General features: G+C 37.7%; 1 protein-coding gene across 1 annotated transcript in view; it reads right to left on the reverse strand.

Annotated features, from left to right (window-relative positions):
• Window positions 1–6,928: 6,928 nt before the first annotated feature.
• The window catches only part of dmrt1 (doublesex and mab-3 related transcription factor 1), a 41,231-nt gene continuing 29,732 nt past the window's right edge, over window positions 6,929–18,427 (reverse strand). The window contains 1 exon segment of the mRNA XM_022195068.2: window positions 6,929–7,214. Coding sequence (XP_022050760.1) covers window positions 7,060–7,214 — 155 coding nt within the window. The 3' untranslated portion in view covers window positions 6,929–7,059.

The raw sequence follows: 18,427 nt of genomic DNA on the forward strand, positions 1-18,427 counted from the left end.
TTAGGAGGCAGCACAGAGATCTTTCAGCTGGGAATTAACACAAAACATGTACAGAAGTTAAGCAACCACATCAGTAAGAATAGCTTTCCAAATGACTATTTTTTTTTTACTTTTCTTTCTTATTTAGGTAGGAGACACTCAGTTACTGAGATGCTTTAGCATGAAAACAGATTTTTTTTAGGTGAAGTGGCGTCACTGTGGTTCAGTTTCTACCTCTTTTTCTGTTAGTTTCTTTCTCCAAAATTGATCATTAACAAAGTACAGTCATTTTTATGTAAAGATAATGTCTTAAAAGTCTAAATATGGTCTTAATTGAGATGTTTGACCAAATCTGTGATGCGTAATTTAATATAATTTGGGGTAAAATTGTACAAATCCTCATCTCTTTGTGAAAAAGATGCCATTATTTGTGGTAGTTTATTTATTTTTTGATAGAAATTTAAACTGTTGTATGATCTGGAAAGGTTAAATATTTTGTACAGCCGCTGAAATATCTGTCACATTGCTTCAATTTTTGCCAATCTAATCCAACATCTCACATCTAATGCTTCTTACATCTCTAGTCCGTGAGGCTCTGCGCTTCCTTTTTGTGACTGAGTAACATTTTCTCAGGTTGTAATTGGTTGAAGACGTGATAAAAGTTATATCATCGATTTCAAAGCACCGACAGAAAATATAAACGGGGTGCCACAAAACTAAAGATGGAAAGAGACGTTAAATGAACAGTCCTGAGAAAAGTCTAATGAGGTGAACAAAGTGGAAACAGCCGCGAGTCTCCTGAAAAGTCTGTCCACTTCTTCTAATTTTAACTTTGTTAGACAGTTGAAAGAAAATGGGTAGGAAAGGCCCGACTAATTGAAGTTGGTCTGATATTCGAAACATACTCAGGAGTAAAAGTGATAGTTTGAGCTGTGTGAAGCTGAAACTATGATTTCAAAAGTTAACTTTTCATTGAGAAATTGAACAAAACCCAGAAACTGATGTGCACTTGATAATACAAAGGCTTAGTTTTGATTAAGTTTGCTAACTTTGTCTCAAACCGCCCTAAAAGTAGGTGATACAGATGATCCCATCAGTACTGTATAAGTTCTGTTGCAGACATTGCTGGTTTGAGCATTTAATTGTGGCAGATGTTTGCTGTGCAGCTCTCTATGAATCGATCATTTCATTTTGTCACACAGCTCCAGATTTTACTGTTGAACTCTCAGCAACTCGATGTTCAACTTTGGGCCCAAACTGTTTATGTTTACAAACTCTCTGCTCCTACATGATCTTTTCTTCTGTATCTAGCTGCTGCAGAGAAATATCCTCTTTTATCACGTCCTAATGACAGATTAGCCGACACCTGCAGGTCAATTAGACTGTGAGCAGGTCTGGGACACAGGGCTGAATCTAATTAACCACCTGTGTAGTGAAATCCAAATCTTACTCAGTTTGTGTCTTTGTCACAGTACTGCCCTGCTTTAACTTCTTCAGATCTACTCTGTTTTGCAGAAAAGTTTAGCATCAAACCACAAAGCACCCTGAATATCTGACACTTAACATTGGGGAAAATGTAAATTAAACAATACTAATGGTATCTCCAACATTAGTTTGGGGTTTAAGCAGAAGCAGAAACAAGAAGTTAAGTTGGAGAAACACAAAACAGATGCAGTTTGTATTAATTTGAATTTGACACCGCGATAATGTCTCTTCCTTCAGGTCTGTTTGCTTCATGCAGAGTGGATTTTACACAAACATTACTTCAACATTCAGTATTAAACATGTTAGAGATTGTAATCACTAAAACACCTGCAGCTGGTTAATCTAAACTGATTAATCTCTGGTCCTCCTCTAAACCATGTAGACAAAAACTGTTCCTTGTTGCACATTAAACCTTTTTCTCAGTAACGACAAATACAAGTAAAACTGGAAAATTCTTCAGGTTTTAAAAAGTGAAGAGGAAAATGGGGAAAAATTGTTAACGAGCTGCAGGTTTAGCCACTGTTGGAAGCTGCAAATAGATTTTTCAAATTGCAAATTTTTAGGGATTTTAGTGTCCGGGTCGATCGTTTGGTTGTTGAGCTCTTATCTGAGGAAATGTTCATTGTTCGAACAGTCTCTGGTGTTGATGAGGAGACAAGTGCAACGTCAACAGCTTTAAGGATTAACCCATTATGTTTAGGAAATGAAGACTGCTAGCTCTTACTTTTTTAACATTTATTGAACATCAGCTACAAACAAGATGTCAAAGAAGTTGTCAGTGTAGCAGCAATTTGTTCAAAAAGTTGAGTCTAACAGCAAAAAATCTAAAAACAAAAGTCTACCTTGTCTGCACTATATTCAACAGTTCTTGTGCTTTTAGTTTCAGAAATCCTATCACTATGGGCAGGTGTGCACTGTTCTGTTGTCATTTTAGTATAAAATAATCAGCTTTATTTGATTTGCTATGCTGCAAATACTAGATTTGTACATTCAAAGTTCATTTAGACTAATAAAGCTCACTTTATTGTGGCCCTACTGTACAGACAACACACAGACGATTTGATTTGACTGAAGAGCTGGTACTACTTCAGTGGATCAACAGCTTCCACACCACTTTTTGTCCTACTGACACATTTCACAAATGCATCTTTTATCTGGCACTTTATTTTCACAGCCAATCAGATGTTGTCTTCTGGCATGCAAGAATTTACATTCTGATTTTAAATGTATTATGTAGTTTAAAGAAAGCTGACGATGGTCGATATTTGAGAAACATTCAGGAAGAACAGTGATTTCTGGAGTGGTGTGAAGTTGAAACTGAGTCATTTTCTTTTGTAATGTGCATAAATATGACTTAAGCTAACTGAACACGGAAAGGCTGGACAAGAACCTGAAATTCTGATGTGCAAAAGATCAGAAATGGTTCTTTAGTTTAGATTAAATCGGTTAACTTTGTTTCAAAAGTCTCCAAAAGAAGTTAAAGATTTCCCCCTAAGCAGCCAATCAGATGGATGAAGAGCAGGTGTGACTTCATTAAAGCAACATTTTCTTTGGTTGACTACAGCCTTGCAACTTTCACCCCAATTTCTTAGAAGCAGGTGTGTCAAACATCTGGCCTGCAGACCAAAAGTGGCCCCACAGAGGGTCCAATCCGGCCCGTGGGATGACTTTGTAAAGTGTAAAAATTACAGAGGCGACATTAAGTGCAAATTGTAAATTTGCAAAACTAGAAATCTAAAATAATTCCTAGATCCTGATAAGTTGTTTTGATCATAAAGTGAAATGCTACATTGTTCAGTTCCAGATACCTGTGACTAAATGTTTTGTGCCTTTGTAGATCCATACGTTGCACTGCACATGTGTAAATATGATAAACTCTATATTGCCAACATCAAAAGGATTGTGGCAATATAGAGGCCTTTTACCCAAGAATCGAAGCACAGCAGCCGACGTTTTACTGTTTTTTTTTGTGTGTGTGTTCTTCAAAATTTTCCTGAGAAAAAAAGGGGAATTTTTTGATTGGAAATGAGTAAACTTGACAATCATAATATTGTTGAAACTGCACTTATTTTTCTTAAGAAACTTCAGGTTGTTGATAATGTTTTGTAAAAAAGTTCCTTCAATGTGGACATTTGCAGACTACTTATTTGCACTACGACAAGGGGAAAATTGTCATTATTTATAGGTTATTATACAAAGATTTTACTGGTCTGGCCCTCTTTAGATCACCTTGGGTTGTATGTGGCCCCTGAACTAAAATGAGTTTGACACCGTTGACTTAAAGTATCACAGAGGTATCTTTTCTGTCACAGCCAATCAGATGTGAGCAGGTTTGCGTTTGTAAAATGTGACTCTGCATCACTGACGCTCATTAAACATGCTGATTCGCTTATTAAAACCGACAGTGACCGTCTAAAAAAACCTTCCTCCTCCACCCCTGAGCTGGCGGCCGTCCTCTTCCACACCTCCCGTCCGTACGAAGCCGCCATCACTTCACCGGGAAGTGTCACGGCGAGATCCGGGCAGATTTTATCTATTATGGGAGGGCGTGATTCATGGAGGCGGAGGCCGCTCAAGGAAAACCAATCCTGTGACACTTTTCTCCCCTGCGCTGTACACAGGACAGCAGCAGCTACAGAAGGACAAGGCAGCGGCAGCCGGTCGCCCCTGACAACCGTGATAAAATGGCCTTCCTTAACTAAACTCGTAAAGCACGGGGCGATAAAACTCAATCTTCTGTAAAATCCAATTAAGTCATTATCTGACTGATTGTATCTTTAATTGAAAACAGAAGTGACAGTAAATTTCTGTGATATATCAGGATCAATCGATACTGCCGTACAATCTGGTCTCAAGAGGTGATTTATAATGTCAAAGCCTCAGAGGTAACTCCACATTCTTCTCTCTAAAACCACTGGTGGATGAAATTAAGAGTAAGTGCGTTTCATAAAAAAACAAGATGGTCACGTTATTGATTACAACAGATGGGGCAGAATCCAATGAATGTTCCCACAGCGCGGCGCAAAGAAAATACAAGTAATTTTCTTTGTCTGTTTTATATTGTTGTTCCCGGCACACCATCACATCTACACTCCATCACTTAGAGCATTTTTATTTCCCGAAAACTTGTAGCGACATAAACTCCAAAGCTCCAAATTACTTTTGTTGCTGTCTTATTCAAACACAAACACAAATAAACATGTGGAAAGCATGCAGTTTGAAATGAATCTCCATAAAACACAAACAATGTGCAGTTCAGGAGTGTACCAGTGAGTTTCACAAAGGCAGAAAAAGTTGGCAAAATCTCTGAGCTGTTTTTTTTTAAACATTTACAATAACAGTGCAGTTCAACAGCAGGCAGCACAAGATTACTTTCATTAGTTCATGAAGTAAAAAAAATGGATTATTTTAGTTTGTTTGCTTCCAAATTTTAGCCCTACAACAAAGCGACTAGTTATTTATCTGTTAAGAAGCTGCAGTAACAAATCATTTTATTGGCTTAGTGTGTGGATTTGTTTATCTGTACACACTCAAAAAAAATACAAAAATCTCAATTTCACAGATCTCAAGATGATTTGTTTCCCCCACTAGCAATCAAAAGCCAGAGATATTCAATAAACTGAAGCTACGATGATAAAAACCTGCATTTGAGAAGCTGAAACCTTCAGATGTTTTCCTTGAGAAGCGCCTGTAGGGATTAACTGACTGTCACATTGGCTGCAGATGGATGCCTCAGCCTCAGCTCCGTCTACAAGGTCGTGCCCAAGTGTGGAAAAAGTTGTAAACAGTAACGCGCGCGGCAAAACTCCCGGCCCGAAGGGGTTAAATATACAATAGACATGCAAATCCCGCGGAATAAACGCCGGCTCAGCGCCGTAAATAAGCAGCCGGTGCTCATCACACGCCAACACAGCCGAGGGAAACGTGATTCATGTCGAATCTGCCTTTACTCTCGCCACACTTTTTCCTACAGGAGGATCTGTGTGTGTCTGATGGTGGCTCTAAACTTTAATCACCAGGTTGCAGCTTTCCAGGTACAGAATCGTAGAAGACTTTTCTAAATTTAGAAGAACCTTAAACAGGGTACAGACTTATTTTGGTAGTGCAAATCGAACAATGTCTGACCACAGATCAGACTGGACTACATTCAGAATCAGATTTAAAGTTTTGTTTTTAAATGGAGCTACAGTAGACTGAAGCATCAGCCAATATTTAATTAGTGCAGACTTGTGGTGTGGCGTAAAGAACAAGAAACTGTTTTTTAGACGAGTAGTTTAGAAACAGTTGCATGACACAGTTTATGTTTGATAAAATGTCACTCAGTGCATATGCTGATTAAAATTCTAGAAAAACTAATTTAGGGAATCCTCAAAAATACAATTCATCTAAGTTTTTAACAGCATCTTGGGCCGGGCTCATATTACAGGAGTTCTAAAAAAACATTTTGAAATCAGGCTGCATCCACTCGCATAAGAACAACCTTCACAGATATTGTGTAATTTCAGACATGTACACATTCCAAGACCGAAAATATAGTGCATCATACCCTGAAGGATAAATAACTTTCTGTTCCTGCTCTGATGCTCAGTTAGAATAGAAAGCATTTATTGTCATTGTACACGGGTATACAATGTTATCACTTGTTTTAAGGTTGCAATGTTTTTACTGATGTTTATCTCTTTTACTGTTTTATCCAATGTTTTGTGTTTTGGTTCATGAAACACTTTGTAACCCTAGTGGTGAAAGGTGTGATAGAAATAAATCTGATTATTATCATTATTATTTAGATTGTCGTGCCAGAGGGAGCCACCTCGTGTGATCTCAAGGGGAAAAGATGCAAATAAAACGGACACTGTGGTGCAACAACGTGCTCTAATGCTAATAATATTTAGCAATTAGTTTTAATATCTGTAGCTAACATTATCCTCTAGAGCTAGAATGTTGAACATTTCTTGACAGCGTCTGCTATCTGCATGTCTGAACATGAGGCTTCAGATTGGATCTGTAAAGTCCCCACATTACCACATATTCTGATATATAATTAAGACCCAGACCAGATTTCTCCTCTGATTGTGAAGTGAGGTGAAACGAGGATACATCAGCTGGAAACTCCTGTAGTCTGAGCCCGGCATTAGTGTCGCTTTTTCAGACGGAAGCGGGTTCTAACTAAACCTGGGAATCTAATGTCATCTAAATTTGGTAAAAACAACATTATGTAACTGAAGTTGTCCTAAAATCCTTGTTTTTGCTGACCTGATTGAAGTCAAAGTGTAGCTGAGGTCGTGCCTTACATTGTGACATCACTCTTAAGTCGGCTCAGAAACACTTGATGCTACGTTGCTAATTGAAAGATGAAAAAGATCTATTTTATTATAGATATCTAAAATGCTGTGAACTGTCCATGCAGGTAAACTGGCTTCAACAAAAGACTTTAAGCTAAAACTGAACTAAAAATACACAAACAACCCGTTCTGTCGGCTACAGAATGGAAAATACCTCCAGACAACAGCAACGTCGTAAAAACCTGCAGGAACACTCAACTACTGAACTGCTTGATCTAATGCTCTTGTCGTGTGATGTTTTCCTCAGCCTCGTTTATTTGGCGCCGACGTCCATGGAGCCACCGGTGAAGTTGGCCGTCTGGCTGCTGACCTCGCACTCGGCCTTCACATTGGAGGTGACCAGGGAGCCGATGGAGCGGCAGGTCATGGTGGAGTCCTGACCAGGGCTCATGCTGCTGGGTGAGAAGGCTGCAGGGACGAGACAGAGTCCTGATCAGAGACCCACTGGAGGAGTCTGCTTATAAACTGAAGAGCTACTTGTGCTTCAGATCGTCTAACAACACCTGAACCCCAACAAGCAGCAACACAAATGAATGCAGAGGTAAGAAAGAGGTTTGAAGTTCTCTTATGCTCTTTTTTTCATTCCTCTCACAGCAGTTGCTTCATTTGATTGAACAAACTCAAGGCAAGGTTTACTTGTATAGCAGTGCGGCCAGTTAACACCACTCCAGTTGAAATCAAGTTTTTTACTTTGCTAACATGTCCATGTGGTTTTTAAAAAAAATATGCTTGAAGATGAATCACGAACAAAATTAACAGTCAGCATCAAGGCTGAGCATTTCCACGTTCAAAGTGCAGCATATTCTTGCTTCAAAAACACAAATTCAAACTTCTGGGTTTCAAACAAGACAAATGTAACCCCTTAAGCTTCAGTGTACCGCCGGCGGTACACCTACTAATTTGCATAGGAATTTCAAGAATGTCCAACGGCTGCAAACACGATTATACAAACACTATACGCCGATGGAAAGCTTAGATTCTCATGAATCCGCCGGTATAAACCACTTTCAGATGCGATTACCACAGCGGGTGAGAAAAACACATTTGTCCGACAAAAACAAATATTCATCCATCCGTTCTCTATACACGGCTTCAACGCACACAGCGCGACTCACATTTCCGGGTTTATTATTACACACAAAAAAAAGATTCCACAAAAAACGGCCATAATCCAACCTTTTACATCCAGATGACACAAGCCAGTGAACTATTTTATCCAAAACATGTCCTGAAGTCGGTATAAAATCCCCGAATCGGTCATTTTCAAGGAAATGCACCTCGCGATGCCCGTCCAATATTCCCTGTATTTTTCGTAATTTTTTTTATTTAAAAATAGAATATTAGCGATTTTTTTGTACTGAAAACGGCTGGAATTGACTGAAGCTTAAAGGGTTAAGAAGTCAGTGCTGTCAGCTTGCATTGTTAGGCTTTATGTGTCATTCTTCTTCAGACTCAGCGGCTAATATTCAATTAATGCAGATATACTTGCAGTAGAGTACAGTATTTGTTGGTCAACAAGAAACTGTCCAAAAACAGTTCAAAGATTTTTATTTTACATCTAATGCATTTCAGTGTAACTGTCAAACATTCTATCATCAACTTTCTTTTACTACTGATGAAGTGTTCCCAGTGTTTTGTCACCCCAGTTTGAGCAGAGTTGTAGGAGAGCTGGTGTGCTCCAGCTGCAGCAACTAGTAGAGGGGTGAGTGGATGGAGAGTCATTTTAAGAACGGAAAGGATTACTTTTAAATATGTAACTATGACACAGAAAGATTCACTTTTAGGGGTTATACCAACAATTGGAGACCGACTTTTACTCTAAATTATGTCTTAATTAGTGGTGGGATGCGATTAAAAATCTAATTAATTAGAGGCTTTGTAAATAATTAATCACGATAAATCACATTTTTGTCAAATAGAAAAATTTGACACAATAAGCAAAGTTTTTTTAAATTTAAATAAATGTTGGTTGACAACTGAATCGATGAATAGACATACACCCCCTGTCAAAAGTTTTAGGACAGGTTCTACTTTATTTCAATGAGACCGTGTCCTAAAACTTTTGACAGGGGGTGTATGTGAACTTAAACAACAGAAATGTTTGTTTCATTTCTATTTTTCATCTGTTCACTACCTTCACAGATTACTGCAAAGTCCTATTATAGTGATTATATTCAACATTTTAGGACTTTTTGTAAACTCACGCACTTTCAATGTCATGAAAAGTGGTCTATTATGGGATTACTAAACCGTTAGCTGGTACCAGGACTGTCATAGCTAACATTAGCTCTGGTGCTAACAGCAACATGTTTTACACTGAGGTGATACCGTCGACTTGAAGTCCTGCAGTGATAAGAAAACTCTGTTCCTCAATTTGCACAGAACCACGCTTTTTTTTTAAACATTTTTTTTTATCCAAGCTGCCATCAGGAAGATTTTTAAAAGAAACAAGCTTGTTTCTGCCCAACAAGCTCAATGCAGTCTCGTCTTCCATCACTTTATCAATATTTTCTTGTGTATCTTCTTCATGGCTGCAAACAGACTTTAGGTTCATTACTGCCACCTACTGGGCTGGAGTGTGCATCAGTGTTACGGTCATAGACTGTATATATAGTGGACGTAGCATCTGGCTCCAGAATTGAAGCCAACCCGGAAGTGTCAAAAACTTGCAATATCCCGCCGTCCGCTAGGGTTGGCTCCAAAAAGCTTTTTCTCCATAGACCCCAATTCATTTTTGGAAAAAATAAAATTTGATAGACTGATGTTCTACAGCTCAGGATTTTTTTCCTGTTAGTTTTCACGGTCAAAATGAGAGATCAGGTGGCCGATCTTAAAATAAATCAATACTGAATTTTAAATAAATCGTTAAAGTTTGCGGAGCCAGGGGGCGTGGCTATACTTGATAGACAGCAACAGAAGCCTCTGCGGTAAAATGTGGGCGGGATAAGAGAGTCCTCAGCCAATCCTGCCCTAGTTGCTCTCCGGTCCAGTCTGTTTGATGACGCTTTTTACGTCACTGGCTCCAAAAAATCCAAAACAGCGACCAGGAAGTAGCAAAATCCGGGCTTCATTTTCTCGCCGTTGAAACCAACGGGTGACGTCACGGTTAGTTTACGCCTGGTTACGGTGTGCCAGAATTTGGAAAGTGAGAAGGGTGCAATTAAATGTGTTATTTTTTGTAAGTTAAAGTCCCAGTCCTGGCTTTTACATATAAAATATACCTAACTCACTAATCTGCTCTCCATCAGACGCTCACTATGAAGCATTTTGTGATTATTTGTTGTTGCTGGTAAGTGATATTTGGGGTGAAGCCTCTGTTGCACATAATGGTACTGATAGGACACGCTGCATCGTTTATTAGTACGGGTGTTGGTGAATCTCATCAGATGCTGAAAGCAAACATGCATTGATGAAGACTTGGGTGAGTCTGGAGTCAAATTTGTGTCTTTTGTTGCCCACATGAGCCCAAAGTGGGTCATTAAAATATATATTGGGTTAAATTCTTCTCCTAGGATAATCTTTGCTCACTGAAATAATGAAAAACCTCAAAGTAAACATCATACAAAATGATTATGTATTTTTTTTTAAAAACAGATCAAATCTTTCACTTGTCTTCTGGGTATCAAGCTACAAATCTTTTCCTCAGATACTCTTCAAAGTCATTAATATGATGAATTCATATTGCCTGGTGTAGGTAGACAGTACAGAGCAGACATAAAATAAACACATCTACGCGCTGTAAGTCGAGCAAATAGAAATACTATAGTGAGACAGACAAAACAGGACAGTCTAATCATCAGCACTGCAGAACAAATGGTCCTCTCTGTTAGTGCTGATATAAATATGACCGTACAGTGAAATGATTCTTGGCAAAGCTCGGGATTTATAGCAAATTGAATCAGCGAGCAAAAAAGGGAAGACAGTGACCACAAAACAAAAGCACTCTATCTTTTACAGTTAACACCGGAGCGCTGTGCACCCACCCGTTTTAACACTCGTTCCACAGCTACTGCACACACTAATAACACCGAGGGGCCGGCAGACATTAGGCTGCTCTGTTTTTACACTCATTCAGATGTTAATAATGTTTAATAACCATCATGCACCTTCATTACTGTGTGTGTTTTTATGGTTTAAACCTCAGTTATAAACTCTATCAAGCTGCATTACATTTATCTGTGCATTTAGGTACACTGCTGATCTGGGTAAATGCTTTATCTTTTATATTTACTGAGTGAAAATGAGATTGATCATGATGTTGGAGGCTTCTCAATTAAAATGATTTGGCCAAACAAATCTATCAGTTACGACAAAAATCAAGAAATGTCCAAAAAGAGTGAAAAGGCATGTCTTCTCACTTTGTTTACTGTTTAACAGGAAGAAAAGCAGCAAATCCTCATGAGAAGTTGAAAGCAATAATTGAATTTTGCCTTAAAAATGGCAATTATCAAATATTATTGTTTTTATATTGTCAAAATACTTAATTGCTTTAAAGATGATTGGAAAATTAACTGACTGGCTCCCTGTTTCTGCACAACCTTCTGTTATTTCTGAAATTTTAATGGTTATAATTAATGAGTCTGTTAGTTAGTTAGCGTTGATGCTAAGCTACTTATATTCTACTGCGGTAACTCAATAATTTAAATGATTTCAGATGTCAATCTGCACTCACACTAGGTAACATTTCAGTGTTTCAGTACAAACACCAATACATTTTGATAGTTAAATTGGAGAAAGATGACATTTTTTTTCTATGAAATTGTTTTTTCATTGATTTACCAAAACAAGCAAAACTTTTTACTACTTCATCATATAAGCAGCTGTACAAGAACTTTAGTTAAATCATTGGAAATTGTTAAAATTAGGACTAAAAGTAGATACCACAGGATCAAAAGAGCAAATAATATGAAAACTTTTAGTGCCAACTTTTAGTGTTTAAAAGTTATCTTGAACAAAGAAGTTCAATACAAGTCTAAATCGTAGCTGTTTATGAAAATCAAAGAAATAAAGATGATTGTGGGATAATTAGCAAAGCAGAAATTATTTATTAATATATTTATTTTTGATCAACTAAAATTAAATAAACATTTTAAGCAGACTGAAAAGAAGCGAAGACAAAAAGAACCAAAAACAATAACAAAAAAACATGGTTTCAGCTCTTTAAATTGGATTTTTTTTTAAAATATCAATAAAAGAATATATCTTTGGGGTACATTTGAAGATCCTGAAATAATTAATTTAGAAATCAAATTAGGAAAATTATCTTAAACTAATCACTCTGCAGCCCTAACCATTACAGAAATTACTCTATTGGTTCTCAAAAGTAAATCTGACCATTGAGAAAACACAGAAAACTAGCCAGGTAATCACTGTATAAGGTGCATTATCTCACAATAATATAATAGAATAAAACATTCTCTGTACTTTTTAAACATCACTATTTTCAGATGATACAAGCGGAATTAATTCAAAGCCTAAAAACTTTACATTTCTCTGCATTTTAAACGTCTCCCTGTCTTTCCGCCTCTCTCTCCTCCTCAGCAGCATCAGTGGGAGGGGAAAAGAGGAGTAATTTTTCTCCTCATTAACTTCCTGATTGGTTTCGGACTCCAATTTTTGCCCGTCTGCAGTTTGTCACCACTTCTGAACTGGCAGCTCAATCGTTAATACTAATGTTTGTGTAGCTATGTGCAGCCTGCTCTTTTTTCATCCCTCAGCGGTCCAACTTGAACAGCAATAACAGCGCGTGGGGTGGGGGAGAGCAGCTGTGGATTAGCCGCTCGCTGTTAATTCTCTGCCTGTTCATCAGCAGGAAATCTATGATGTAATTAAAGGCTGAAAGCAACTGGACGTGTTAGTTTCAGTGGGGATGTTAAATCACGACACACTAAACATGTCCTCTGCTGCGTCCGACCGTCCTCCTGTTTAATACAGATTAATGTCGGGACGCTGAAACGGCACAATGTCTTGTTCTCAATTAGCCTTCGAGCACCCGTTAACGACACGAGGACTGATTAAACAATTCCATTATTTTCACTGACAGTTGATTGTTAGTCGACCATTCAGCAGGTGTGTCTGAACAAACGCCCGATGGATTGGAATGAAATTTACTACAAACAATCATGACCTCCTGAGGATGAACTGGAATAACTTTGGTGAAAATTGAATATTTCTTCTTTGACCAGCAAATCCTAAAAACATCCTGCATTGTCCTCATGTTGGGCTCCGACTACAGGAGTTTTTAAAGAGATTTCAAAACTGGGCTGCACTGCACACATAAGGTATAACTTCATAGATTTTCTACTCCTTAACTGAAACATGCTCTCACTATAAGATATGAAAACAATGCTACATCACATAGTAAAGGATGATAATAGCATTACCGTACCAAAGGGAGAAATCAGGGACCTGAACATCACCTTATTTGATCTTATAGAGACACAAACATTTAAACGCTGAGACAAAAAAAAACAAAAGCAGCAAGCTAAATGAGTTTCGATGAGAAAATGGTTGGAAATGTGATCACAGGGGTTGTCTGTTCTTCAACTAGAACTGTATGTGAGATTGTAACCATCAGTTTAAAATGTATAGCTAGCTTTTAACCTGAACCATAGAGGCTCATAATCCTAACATTTTGATTTTAACTGATAATCTAACGTGTTTGATTTTAAAGAGGTGTCACAATTAGTCTGCAAGCATTTTGGGAAGTTTCAGATTGGATCTGTAAACCTCTAACATTGCCTGATGATTTGGACTGAACATCAGTTCAGATCAACATCTCAGACCAGATTTCTCCTCCAGCTGTTGGGAAGGCTGAAAAGGAGGTAAGACTTCTGCAGTCTGAGCCCAGCATTAGTTATACTTTCTGCTAATTAGCAAAGGTTAGCACAACAGCACGTCAAACAACAGTGAACACTACACCTGCTGAGCATCAACACAATAACACTGGCACTGTTTCACTAAAACAGGGTTAGGGAGGGAAAAATATTCTCATATTAATAGGTTAGAGCCAAGAAATATTTGGCATTTTTTAAATGAAACATGCAATTTTTTTGATTTTCTGAAGCTTGATCATAATCAATTAGTCTAATTACTTTAATGCTAAATGCTGAGATCTGATCCTATCTGTGACTGGCTGCTGCAACCTGAGGATATATAACAGACATGCTGCTAATTTAACTGCTTGTTTATTGCCTGATGTAGCTCTAGGACATTCATGAAGCTGCTTCTTGAGCAAATTTGGCACTCATGGTGTGTAAAACCTTAAACTTGCCACATACAGTGTAGTTCTTGAGTTTCTGGTGCAAATGTTACACAGTTTCACAGTAGTGCTGCACAATACATAATTTTAGTATGTGTGGACCGGCAATATTCACGTCACAGTTAGTGCAACGTGAAGTAAGGCAGATTAGCTCAAACACATCATATTCACACGTGCTTTATACAAAAATAAAAACCTGCACGATTCTCATTTGACTCCTGTGACCAATCTAAAAGTCAAGTATGTCTGAGAGAAAATAATTTACTCAGATTTTTTTTTTTTTTTTTACTTAATCTACAAGACATAGTTTGTTCCTATACAGGTTCCAAACGTGCATAAAAAAATGAGTGAGGAGCAGGCATGAAACAATGAAGAAGAGGATTTGGCATTAGTTGTATTGGAAATATTTCAGCTACAGAAAGGATCACTGACCAAAAACCTGGAACTCTGTGGTGATTTAAATCAGCAAAACTCTGTATGACAAGTGCAAAATCAAGCAAAACATATTCTGGACATCTTTGGCGCCATATGAGAAAGCATCACAAAGCTTTTTGAAATTATTTTTTAAGCATATTTTTATGCAAATGTACTATCTTACAAAATCTCCTCAATCATTCTAAAATGACTATTTCTTTCCAAATACACTTAATAAAGTTATCTTGTGGCAGAATTTTTTTTTGTCGCAGATAACAAATATCACAATATCAATGTCAGGCAGCAACAAAATCTAATTTTCTGTCTATTTTTTCACCCATTTTTAGAGACACGCTGGCTCACTTCCACACGTCCTCAGACTATTCGGGTCGTCTTGGACCTTTTGGCCTGTAACACACAGTGGTAGTGATACTGCAGGATTAAGAAGTGGTGTTGTAATAACAGAAATGACCAAAGCTCTCCAATTATTCAAGTTCAGGCAGCAGTTTGTAACAAGACAGACTTAACCTGCTGCTGATGGTGAAAGAGAGTTTATTCTTCTGAATGAACTTTTGCCCTTTTCTCAGTCTCTCAGCACTCTATATAAGATTTCCAAACTATTAAACATTCTTTGTGTGGACTAACAAAAGGAAGCTTTTTTAACCTCCCACTTGTCCTGTTAGGAGAAGGAGTGAATGAAGGTGCAATCATTTCTGCTGCTGCCAAGGAGGGGAACAAAAGCCCAGATGTGAGAGGAGATGGTAATTCAGTCTGATCCACTGAGGATAAGCTCTCTGTGGGTTTCATACTCTACACTCATCCCCCGTACACAAGGGTCATAGGGGTAGATAACGCTTAAGTAAACACACACTCGGGCGTGCACACACACACGATTCAGCCTTTACATGTACCGAGAGTGGGGAGCTTAAGTATGTCGAAATCATCTAATTCCCACTTAACCCAATGATACATTAAGATGACAGCTGGCAGCGATAATAATTTCATAATAACCCAGTCAATGCACTTATTCACACAGGAAGTAGTGGCAGAACTTCACTGTGCACTGGGGATTTTAGTTCTGAAAAGTACCACAAGTAATAACTAAATTGAAGCATTCAAATATGAAACCTAAAGATATGATGATGATATTCCAATCCCAAGATTGAAACAAGGCCTGACTAAAGCAATTTCTATGGAACAAACCTAAGCCCAATCTTTAAGCATCCACTGTCACACAGGTGTCACAAATTTGAATCATTTCTCGAATAAATGCAGCTTTATTGATCAATAAGTGATTAATTTACACTACGAGTATTTTTTTTCCATTGCTGATATTGCTGTTTTAACTATGGACACAATATGGGCTACAAAAGCTGCTGTTACATTTGCCATACTAGTTGATGTGTGCTGGTCGGAGGTCATTAAGCACCACAGAAGGCTTTGTCATGGTTTCTCTTTACTAGCCAATGCCTGCTTTCTCTGGTTGCTACAATATTAAACAGTAAAGAAGCTCCATTTGGTGGTACATCCAGGTATTATAACCAATCTGCAGTACTTTAACTGGGTATTATCTTGGAAGTGGGATTGGATTGAGACTCAGTATAGGCAGAAACTACATATGAAAGGGTTTGCATTGAATTAGAAGCAAAGAAAACTTTGATCAGGACATCACTAGTTTTAACAACAGTTAAGCAGTCTGAACAGTCTACACACATTAGCAGCTTTGTAAGGCTCTTTACAGGCACTGATTTCTGTTTCAAGCATTCTAGGAAGTCTATAATGACACCGTTATTATTTAATTCCATCCACAACCTTTTTTTTTTAACCCACCTACATTGTAAATGAAGCCTCCATACCTAAATGCACCTCCAAAAAAAAAAAAAAAAAAAGTTGAATGAATGAAAAGTAATCTGCCAGGACCATGAAAGTCTTGCACTAGTAGAAGAAAAAAATTAAGTTTTACCTTCTGGTAGAATAAATCATGTTTTTTCTCTCCACTGTTAAATGAGCGTGATCACAGACATGAACATTTGTCTTCTGTGAAACAGGATTGTACAAACTGGCATGACAACTATTTGGTAGTTTGTGTTTTTGTTAGTCTTGCCAAAGGTAGTAACAGACCGACGAGACCGAAAACGTCATTTACAAATCATGAAATAAATAAAAACCTCAGCTCACACGTTCTTTCTTCGTGATATTGGCAGACTCCATCTGCTGTTGAAATCTTTGAGAAAAGCTAGTAAGTGGAGCTTAATTTCTTTAGTTTTATTGTATTAACCCTCCTGTTGTCCTCATTTACAGTCACGAAAAAAATATTGTTTCCTTGCTTGAAAAAAATAAAAAAATTCGGCAAAAAATTCCCCAAATTTCTGAAAATTTGCAAAACCTTCAGGAAGAAAATTCCAACAATTGTTTAAGTTTCCTTTAAAATTTATATTTAAAAAAAATCCCCCAAATTTGGCAAGAAAGTCTTGTATATATATATATATATATATATATATATATATATATATATATATATATATATATATATATGTATATTTTAAAATCCTAAAAATATCTAAAGTGATTACATATATGTCATTAAAACTTCTGATATTTTGTTTAAGAACATTCACAAATAAATCAACCAAAACGGGTCAATTTCGACCCGCAGGACGACATGAGGGTTAATCTTTGCATACAGCTGGCTCCAAGCTGCTTTTACTTTCCAACACCTTTCCAATGTGACACCGTTCAATGCACAAGCTGCAAGTTACCTCAAACAATCAGCTGTCTGAATGTGTCTCTGCTTTCCAGGGACAGCAGCACTTAGTGGAGGCTGTTATCAAGGGAACCAAAATTCAATCTTAAGAATGAAGAGTTGCCTGTCACATGACAAGGCTGACCTGGGATTAAATGCTCCCATTAAAATGATACGGGCTGTGTCTAAAAAAAAAATCAGCCCTGGCCAGTTTGAGAGGGTCCCATGTGTGTCCAACTGAGGACGACCCTTGTAGAGACGGACGCTCCCCTCCCTGGAAACGATATGAGCGTCTGGCTCCTCATCAGCAGACCAGCAGCAGGACTTAATGGCCCAGAAAACTCAGTCAAAGAGCAGACAGGCAGGCTTTAAATACTGAGCACTGAACAGTGGAGGCTCATGGCACTCAGCTGATGTTCACAATGCAGACCTTCACCCTCAGCTTTAAACCACTGATCTTTCCTATGTGACCCTTAATTCTGCAGTTCTGATAAGTATCCAGTACCGATATAACCCCACAGCAGGTCTGAAAACAATCACTAAAAATGTCATTAAACCGAGGCTGATCATGAGAAGCACAGATTTGTGATAAACTACAGAACAAAAACACAACCCTGATTTTCTGTCTGTTATGTTTACAGACTACAAACTGGATTAGTTACATTTTTGATTGCTTATTAATTACGTGTAGACATTACATTTTATATTTGACACCTTACACTACATGTGATGCAGCTATGCCATTCTTTGGAAAAGGACGACTTGGAGTTCTAACATGCAATACATTTAAAAATAATGAAAGAAACTAAGATGAAACTACAATAAAAGAGGCTTAACCCTGCACAACCTACTCTTGTATAAAAGTGCATTATGTAGATGACAGACTATGAACTGGTCTCATCCATGCACTAAGTGAAATCTTTCTGATACTAGGAATGTAAATGATCTACTTTTAATCAATCGAGTCAATTAATAATTTATTCTATTAAAAATATGTTAACCGATAAAGAAGATGTATTGAACATGAGCCGTAGTATCTGGCTGCAGCACCAGGTACAGCCTTTTAAAGCAAGTCTTTATTTGCTCCTTAATTTATAATTCAGTAACCTTGTCTTAACTTTCTTTGTTCTTCAAATTCCTCATGTAACTGAACCGACTTTGCAAGTTTAGCTGCTAACGTTAAGAAGCTGCAGGACTCTGATT

The sequence above is a fragment of the Acanthochromis polyacanthus genome, chromosome 7 (genome assembly GCF_021347895.1).
Source record: "Acanthochromis polyacanthus isolate Apoly-LR-REF ecotype Palm Island chromosome 7, KAUST_Apoly_ChrSc, whole genome shotgun sequence".
NCBI lineage: Eukaryota > Metazoa > Chordata > Actinopteri > Pomacentridae > Acanthochromis > Acanthochromis polyacanthus.